The sequence below is a fragment of the Carya illinoinensis genome, chromosome 6 (genome assembly GCF_018687715.1).
Source record: "Carya illinoinensis cultivar Pawnee chromosome 6, C.illinoinensisPawnee_v1, whole genome shotgun sequence".
NCBI lineage: Eukaryota > Viridiplantae > Streptophyta > Magnoliopsida > Fagales > Juglandaceae > Carya > Carya illinoinensis.
The window spans coordinates 2570921-2580319 of record NC_056757.1 but is presented as its reverse complement, the minus strand read 5'-3'; the positions used below and the strand labels follow the sequence as shown (position 1 = coordinate 2580319).

Below are 9399 nucleotides of genomic sequence, written 5' to 3'. Positions count from 1 at the left end.
TGTAAATTAATATTTTCAATTATTTTAATTTTAGCCAAAACTTCAATTTTTAGCCCAATTTTAGAATTGGGCTCTATTCCCAATGCTCTTATATGTTTTAGGAAGGTTAATAGTTAGTTTGGTCGGTTAATGGTTAGTTTAATTGTTGGACTGTATCGACATTAATTCAATTTAATTTAATTTTAAATTATATCTAATATTTAAATACATAATTATCAAATTACTAAACTTATTTTAATTTAAAATATTTTTATACATATGACACAATTTTTTTTATCTCAACATCTCTTTATATGTAGAATTCATAATCTTTTTTAATTTTTTATAAATAATATCAAATTCATCTTAATATTTAAATATACTTAAATTTATTTTAGATAAATTCTATATATCTCACTTTATCATCTTAATTTATTACTATTTATGAATTATTATTATTCATTAATAACACAGCTGAGCTCCACATGCGTTTTACAAGTGGTAGCTCCAGACATCTCTTTATTCAAAAGCAGGCAGTTAGCCATTTACCCTCTGGCAACGAGCCGTATTACTTTGACTCTACTCGCTATCTAGACGAATTCAAGCCCCCATGAATACCGACTACTGAGGTCTGAGCAGGAGAAGACGGACAGTTTTCGAGGGTTTTTTGAAACGAAAACAAAAACAAAATCCTCCTCCACAAAGAAGAGAGAGGGAGGGAATTGGAGAAGCAAGATGATGCTGATGGGCGATGGCAAGGCATCATCAAGCAATCATGAGGTGGCGCTAAGTCCAGCAGCTCGGTTGTTTCATGCGCCACGCTTCAACTGTTATATCATAGCCATCATCGGTTCCAAGACACCAATCAATCCAAACGTTGTTAAAGCTGGTTTGGAAGATACTTTGCTCAAACATCCTAGATTCTCCAGCAAGCTGGTAAGAAAAGTATCGTATTTCTTCTATATTCTCATCTTCTTCTTTGCTGGGTTCCTCTGCTTTTTTATTTTATTTTATTATCTGTCTCTCTCTCTGGTGGGACTTGGTCAAAAACCATGGTTTAGTTTTCTTGAATACCATAAAAGCAATGCCTTTCTCAAATATTTTGTGGCCAATTTAGCCCAATTGAACATCACCAAAGTTTCCACCATCCAATCAAAACTTTGATACCTCTCACTCCCATTGAGCTGGAAATCCTCCACCAATGACTAATGTCAATCTGTTTTGAACAGTCCACTTTGGTTGCAACCAAATCAAAAGTTTTTTAGTTTCTGGAGTATAAAGGAAACGAAAAAGAAAGCCAAATTAATAATAAGGTAATGGGGCCACAAAAAAATAAAGGTAGGTACTTTCAGGGCAAGTGGCATTTTGGGTACCCCTGCACATCCCACCATGAGATTGGCATGAGCCCCGACAGTTTATTACTTTGATTCTCACAAAAACTTCACTGATACTGAAACCGAGAAACACTCCCCTTTTCAAGTGTAACACCAAAAGAATTTTTTCTGTCCCTGACAGTCCGGGGTAGTACTGCCAGGCTCAGACTGGTTTCCACATCAGCCTTGGGTAACAGCCACAACCTAAATCCATTTGATTATAGTGTCACAATTAATGCTCAAAGCATGCCTGAAATCAAGATGTGCCATTTGCATTGGTTTTTATTCAAAAGAAAAAAGCCCTTCTTTTTAATTTTTAATTATTTATTTATTTTTTTATATATATTCAAATTCCCCTGAAAATATATAAAAGAAAGAAGAGGGGGTTCGATAATAGTTTTATTTTTTTTTGAATAAGGTTCAATAATAGTAGTTGCCACATGTAAGATTTATAGATTTTAACACACGTTTTCCATTTCTTGTAAAACAAAAGGTCGTCGATGGAAACAAGTACTACAAAAGGAAAAAATGGAGTCAGACGAAAGTAAATCTGGAGGATCATGTTATTGTTCCTGAATTGGATCCCAACATAGATTTTCCAGACAGATTTGTTGAAGACTATGTGTCAAATGTTACAAGAACTCCCTTAGACCTCTCCAAACCATTATGGGAACTCCACCTTCTCAACATCAAAACCTCAGATGCAGAGGCTGTTGGGATTTTTAGGATCCACCACTCAATGGGAGACGGTGCATCTCTAATATCTCTTCTCCTAGCTTGCACGAGAAAAACCTCGGACCCAGAAGCATTGCCTACTATTCCAGCCAAAAACCGTGCAAGTTCAACTAATTCGAACGGGTTTTGGTGGTTCCTTCTAGCATTTTGGTTGTTTTTAAGGTTGATTTGGAACACTGTGGTGGATCTCTTATTGTTTGCGGCGACTATTTTATTTCTAAAAGACATGAAAACTCCAATCAAAGGTGAACCTGGGGTTGAGCTGAACATCAAGAAATTCGTACATCGGACGGTCAGTTTGGACGACATAAAGCTCGTGAAGAATGCAATGAACATGGTATGTACGCCGATTCACAACAACCTATTTTATTTATTTATTCAGGTTAATTAATTAATTTATTTAATTTAATTAGAGTCTAAATATACTTTCGTCATTCAAGCTAATTAACAAATGAATGGTCCCAGCTCGATCAATTGTCACCCGAATGGGACAGAATTTCATGCCAATTTGCTTTGGAATGGAGTAGTGGGACCATGGAAACCTTTTTTTAATTTTTCAAATTAAGTCCTCCCTTTTTTTGGGGCTTACCGATAAACAGAAGTTTTTAAGTCTCTTTTCATTAAACAATTAAGATGAGTTGAAATATTTTATTAAATTATTTTAAAATATAATTTAATTTTTATTGTTATAATATAAATTTTTAATATTAATTTTATTTTAAAATTTAAAAAAATTAAATTATTTATTATATTTTATATAAAAATTTTAAAATTTTTTTGGAACGTGGACTTGGCAACATTTTCCCATGATCTTATTTTTTGAAATCCGTATTTCTCTGACAATTATAGATTTTAAATTTTTATGACAGTATTATTTTCATTTACTCATTTAAGATGTGATAGTTTCTTATTTTAAGTGTTTTTTCACTTAAATATCTAGCTGAAATTATTTTTGTTTTGTATTATTAAATATTATTTTATTAAATTATTTAAAATGGTATTTTGGTAAAATAAGCAAGAATAGTCTATTCTGATTTAAATATAAGATATTTTCCAATTTAAATAACTTTTATATAAAAAGATTGACTTTTGTGTCATTAAAAATTTATAGAATAGTCCGTGAATAGTACTGCTAGCTAAAGTTGACTGGCCATGGCCATGTAGGGTCCATACGTCTCCTTGGCCATAATAGCCAACCCGTTACATGATTCTTCATTTTATTTTTTGGTCCAATATTACATTCAACAAATCTTGCTTCTACTTGGAATTTCAACAAAAATACTTGACAGCTTCTGGCTAACGTGTGAGCAACTCTTATGTCTTAAATCCAAATCATATTTTAGCACCATCCAATATGAATAATTTAGTCATAAATGATTGCTCATTGTTGTTGACTAAGTCAGAATCTATTTATGAGATCGATACTTGATTAATTTTTTATTTTCTTAAATGAAATTATAACTTTTATTACTTCAATTTAGATAATACTTTCATAATTTCTATGTATATACAATAATGCTACCAAGCCATATATATATATGAACCTTATTGCTCCTATAGATGACATGGCATCACTACGTGGTGCCACGTGATATATTAAAAAAATACAAACATAAAAGGGATAAAGAGAATCTAAATTTCAATTCTTTTTGATTTTTTTGGATACTTCTTTGTTTTGAATTTTTTTTTTTATTTTTAAAATTTTTTTTTCTGTTTTATAATAAATCAAGTAGCACTACGTATGTGGTGGTGCCATGTCACAATGGCCATTTGAGCAGTATGTTTTAGATGGTCCGGTAGCATGACTTGTATATATGTTTCTATATAAACCTATAAGAGTTTGAATGGAAAAATTTAATTGGCATTTGAAATCATTTACGATATTCTATCACAAAGAAAGGACCACCCCATGTCTCTCCAAAACCATGGAAAGGCTATTATTATAAGCCATTCTGTTGTAAGATTGCTTCAAGTACATGATGCTTAGTTGATGGGCATTTGTCTATTCACTTGCTTTATACAATCATGAAGCTTTTTCCCTTTTAATTTTGGTGTGGATGTATTTTGTAGACTGTCAATGATGTAGTTGTTGGAGTAACTCAAGCTGGCATTTCCAGATATCTAAACCGTAGATACGGTAAGTTAATTTCCATCAATTCCCTAAATGATTATACTATGATATCATGTTTAAGATTGACGATTGAGTAATGTTTTGTTTATTCTACTCTTAGTTGCGTTTGGTAGTAAGGTGATCTCAGATATTCTGTAAATATTAATAAAGAGTAATGATAAATTATTAAATAATAATGAATAGTAGTACAAAATAGTAAAAAATAGACATACAATAACGATAAAATAATAAATAGTAGTGGAGTCTTCTCAGAACACTCCACCACCCAATTTAGTTATCATCATCCTTTAATTGTTGATCTTGTGATGTGGCATCAAATATTTGGAAAGTTTCTTTTTTTATTGGTTTTACTTTTTTGCTCATTATTTAATGTCACATGTATTTTTGAAAAATAATATTTGTAGTCATAGAGTGTACAAGCGCCACGCACTTATATTAAAAAAAGTAAATAAATATGAGACTTACATTAAAAATTAATTTTTTAATAATAAATCCCACTTTTTTTTTTTTTCTTAAATGAATGCGTGATATACTTGCACAACAAATAACTATATCTCATTACTCATTGCATGTCTTGGATAATTTTTTTTTTTCAGCTCTTAGTCAGCAATAACATGGGTCCAACTCATGTGATTACAGTAATCACGAGAGATCCTGTAATTCTCTTCTCATGGTTTCTGGTTATCCAAGTCCAAGAAGAACCTCTTGAATTTGGTTTATCCCAATCAACACATATCAGTCTAGATGTGGGATTTTATCATAGTAATCCTCCAATTCTGTACTAATACACTTTGTTTGGTCCAACGATGAGTATTATATTATCACAAACCATGTTATGCATGTACATGACTGTCTCAAATTTTTATATATATAGTAAACCAACAAAATGCTTTATTACCTTCCCTAATGTTGACTAATTGCTCCTTTTTAGTCCCACCGGTGGGATGTAAACAAAGAAGCATTGCGCCAAGTTATAAATAAGAGGCTTAGCCTTTTAGTTTAAGTGCACCAGTCAAATGTTTAGCTAATAATTTTTGACTCTAGTTAAATTTCTCTGTTATCTATTTTTGTAAAATGGGAAGAGGTGTGAGTTAAAGTTTTACTAGTGGGGAAAGCTTTGTGGGTGTGTTTGGGGTGAGGAGAAAAATTGTGTGATTGTAATAATTTTTCACATAGTAGATTTTCTTCTCTGAGTTTAGTGATTTTTTCTCCTGTTTTGGAGTTTTCACGTAAATATCTTATGTTAGTATTATTTTTTTATTTTTTTGTTATTCCTGCAAATGGTAGATCCTAGGAGGTGAATTTGGGAGGTCCAAATTCTCAACAATTAGTATCAGAGTCGCTAGATTTTTTTTGTGGGATGGAACTTTGGTATGGTAGTGTGGATACGTACAGTCTAATGAGGTTTTGTTTAGGAGATTGAAAATTTTAAGTGTGTCCATTGTAACCCTCCAATCTTTCTTGGGAACTGATTTAGTGAGGTACTATTTATTTTTAAAGTAAATTCATCAAAGCAATATCAGGAAGTATGCCTTCAAATCTTGCTAGATTTGAGGTGGAGAAGTTTGATGGGAGAATCAATTTTGGCTTGTGGCAAGTACAAGTCAAGGATGTCTTGATTCAATCAAGATTACACAAGTCATTGAAGGGCAGACCAACACCTGAAGTCAGCATTGGTACTAGTGTGACTGGTGAAAGGAGCAGATCTAAAATGAGCGATAAAGATTAGGAGGATCTGGATTTGAGAACAACAAGTACGATATGTCTGTACTTGATCAAAAATGTTCTTGCAAATGTGCATAGAATATTTACGGCAAAGGAACTCTGGAAAAAACTTGAAGAGTTGTATAAAACGAAAGGTGTCTCAATTTGTGTGTACCTGAAGGAACAGTTTCATACACTACAGATGAGTGAAGGTACAACTATTTCAGATCATTTAAGCTTTCTCAATGGCATTGTCGTTGAGTTAGAAGCTATTGGAGTTAAAATTGATGATGATGATCAAGCCTTGAGACTCATCTGGTCTTTTCCACCTTTCTATGAGCACATGAAATCTATTTTGATACATGGGAAGGAGAAAATAATTTTTTCGGAGCTTACCAGTAAAATCTTTTCTGAAGAGAGAAGACTAAGTAGTGGAAGTAATGTTCAACTTGATAACTTAGTAATAGTAGCAGCTGGAAATGGGAAGATGAAGAACTCCATAAAGAAGAAAGTAGTCTGCTGGGAGTGTGGACAATCTAGGCACGTCAAGAAAAATTGTCCAAGAGCTGGAGCAGGTTCGGCAAGTGGCTCCAAGTCAGTAAATGAAGATACTGAAAATGATGCTAAAGTTGTGTCTCTCTCCATGAAAGATTTTGATCTTTAAAAAGAGACATGTATATCCTCCTGGCATACCGCTAATTCCCAAAGTTGTCATGATAGAGGATGCGCTAATGTTAGCGGGTCCACAAATTTGCACACAGGCATTGGTTTGACATTGATGCAGGGTGTGTGGTGGAAATTCATATCGATAGCTGATGAATTTCCAGGAAAGCCAAATATGGAAGTTACACCATAATTTTTCAGCAAGGTTGTTTTTCGACATGGGCCGAAGTGAAATGCTTGGAATTGGTTTATTCTGAGTGTGTATGATTTTATGGTAAAGCATGATAGCGGAAGTTATGAAGATTTTCATTGAGGTGTAGTTTGGCTGTGAGACCAGTCAAAGTCGCAAGGTGGAGATTGTTGACTAATTGTTTCTTTTTGGTCCCACACCGGTGGGACGTAACCAAAGAATCATTAGGCCAAGTTATAAATGAGAGGCTTAGCGTCTTAGTTTAAGTGCACCAGTCAAATGCTTGGCTAGTAACTTTTGACTCTAGTTAAATTCATCTGTTGTCCATTTTTGTAAAATGGGAAGAGGTGTGAGTTAAAGTTTTACTAGTGGGGAAAGCTTTGTGGGTGTGTTTGGAGTGATGAGAAAAATTGTGTGATTGTAATAATTTTTCACATAGTGGATTTTCTTCTCTAGATCTGGTGGTTTTTTCTCCTGTTTTAGAGTTTTCATATAAATATCTTGTGTTATTATTATTTCTTTAATTTTTTGTTATTCCTGCAAATGGTAGCTAGATCCTAAGGGGGTGAATTTGAGAGGTCCAAATTTCCAACACCTAATTCATGTATAGTTCACTCAGCAGGTGAGGAGCAGAAAGATGGGCGAGTGAAGAAGAGGAAAACCAATATTCCAAAAGGTACCCACTTTAGGGCAACCATTCTTGTCAATCTACGAAAAACTGTGGGAATCCAGGTAAATTATCTTTCATCATTGTTTAAAGAATATCACATCCCTATATGCCTCACAATGATAAACCCAAAAATCTAAATCATAGATGATTTCAAAAGTGGAAACTGATCATAGAAAGATATGCATTGAATTATTTAGTTTACATTTTATCAGATAATTTTAACTGTCTATTACCTTAGATATAAACCTTGACGAGTTTTGATCGAAATATTCCACGCCAATGTTTATCGTGTAGTAATGTTGTCAATTAAACAGGATCTGGCTGATATGATGGCCAAGGGGTCGAAGACCAAGTGGGGCAATTTGATTGGATACTTGCTCCTTCCGTTCAACATTGCTTTGCAAGACGACCCATTGGAGTATGTTCGACAAGCTAAGGCAGCCATTGACAGAAAAAAGCTCTCACGTGAAGCTATATGCACATATTCGTGTGCTGAGTTAGTACTCAGAACATTTGGAGCCAAGGTACGTACGCACGCACATTATCTCCATAATTAGAATTAGTACTTAGTTTCTAACTTCACATAACTCCAACTGATCACTGGTGTCAAAGAAATTATTACCAAGGAATTAATCAAATCCAAATTTCTACGCAGACAAACAAAATGAAGTAAAGCAATTGTCATATATAATTGTTGATCGGAAATGTAGCATTAATGCAGAAAATGTTAATCATCAGAGAGAGCCGGAAGTTTAAAGAGCTGCCGAATAACTTCATACATTATGTTTACATGGATATATATTTAACAGGTAGCTGCTGCTATAACGCACAGAGCAATCTCCAATACAACAATGGCCATTTCCGGCTTGGTTGGCCCGCAGGAAGAAATAAGCTTTTATGGCCAGCCATTGGCTTACCTTGCTCCTTATGTTTATGGGCATCCACATGTAAGTCATCCAATTCTAATAGAATTGTCTCCCTTACTTCCGTACAACAGAATATCATGTTTACTCAAAAGAAAACTAATCGAACAAAAGAATATGCTTGATATTCATGAATTAACATGCGTTTTATTTCATTCTCCTCGACCCTTTTCTATGGGATCGAATTTATATGTCTCCTTATTGACACATCTTGACACGTCATATACCTGACTGATGTACATGTTTTTCCGATTCTATATATATATATATTGCAGGCACTGACTTTCCATTTCCAAAGTTACATGAATAAGATGACCCTTGCTTTGTCAGTTGATCCAAGTGTGATTCCTGATCCTCACCTGCTCAGCGACGATTTAGAGGAATCGCTCAAACTCATTCGAGATGCTGTAGTGAAAAAAGGACTTATCAAGGATATTGTCTGAGATCAGGAGGATTGGTACGTACAAAGGGATTTTCTTTTTGTCAAAAACTACAATGGTCGTCTCATGCTTAGCAATATTTACTGCTTCCTAATTGACTTTCTATGGTACTGGACGGAAAAAAAGAATTAATTACTGGAGTTTCATATGGAGAGGAGAAATGAAAATGGAACACATCATACAAACTAATTAATTGATTGAATATAAATGTTTTGTTATTAATAACGATTTTTTTTTTTTTTTTAAATATGACAAGATGTATTAATTTTTATGGGTAATAAAAAGAGATGCATACCAATCATGATGAGATCAACGGGAGGGATCATGGATAAAGCCAAGCATGGTTGGAAATAATATTGGATGGGAATTAGCTGAATGTGGAATTGCTTTCAATGATACTATTGAAAGATCAAGGGATTGCTCAAGACATTGACACTTTGATTTTGTGGATTTATACGATTTTTCAAGGAGTAAAATGATATTATCCTTGAGAATGCAAGATCAAGATATCATTCAAGATTAGGGAGATTGTTTAATCGATCATTGTGAATTGGGACGATAACATCTACGATTCTACGTTATCATCTTCAA

The 9399-nt window shown here is 33.6% G+C and overlaps 1 protein-coding gene across 3 annotated transcripts; it reads left to right on the top strand.

The window, feature by feature from the left end:
* Nucleotides 1-504: 504 nt before the first annotated feature.
* On the top strand, nt 505-9033 carry LOC122312883 (wax ester synthase/diacylglycerol acyltransferase 5-like). 3 transcript variants are annotated; one of them, XM_043127552.1, is made up of 7 exons: nt 505-915; nt 1846-2424; nt 4158-4224; nt 7395-7507; nt 7760-7969; nt 8255-8392; nt 8644-9033. In XM_043127552.1, exons 1-7 carry the CDS (start codon nt 715-717, stop codon nt 8809-8811), a joined length of 1476 nt encoding a protein of 491 aa, XP_042983486.1. In that variant the 5' UTR covers nt 505-714; the 3' UTR covers nt 8812-9033. The 3 variants fall into 3 exon arrangements, with proteins under 3 accessions (XP_042983486.1, XP_042983484.1, XP_042983487.1); XM_043127550.1 differs by having other exon boundaries at nt 7386-7507; XM_043127553.1 differs by having other exon boundaries at nt 506-915; nt 7398-7507.
* Nucleotides 9034-9399: the final 366 nt, after the last annotated feature.

What these genes read in the sequence shown, in the direction of transcription:
- LOC122312883 (XM_043127550.1), top strand. Translation starts at nt 715, where the DNA reads ATGATGCTGATGGGCGATGGCAAGGCATCATCAAGCAATCATGAGGTG. An exon ending in TGAAGAATGCAATGAACATG is followed by an intron (nt 2,425 to 4,157) that starts GTATGTACGCCG and finishes TGTATTTTGTAG; the next exon opens with ACTGTCAATGATGTAGTTGT. An exon ending in ATGTTTATGGGCATCCACAT is followed by an intron (nt 8,393 to 8,643) that starts GTAAGTCATCCA and finishes TATATATTGCAG; the next exon opens with GCACTGACTTTCCATTTCCA.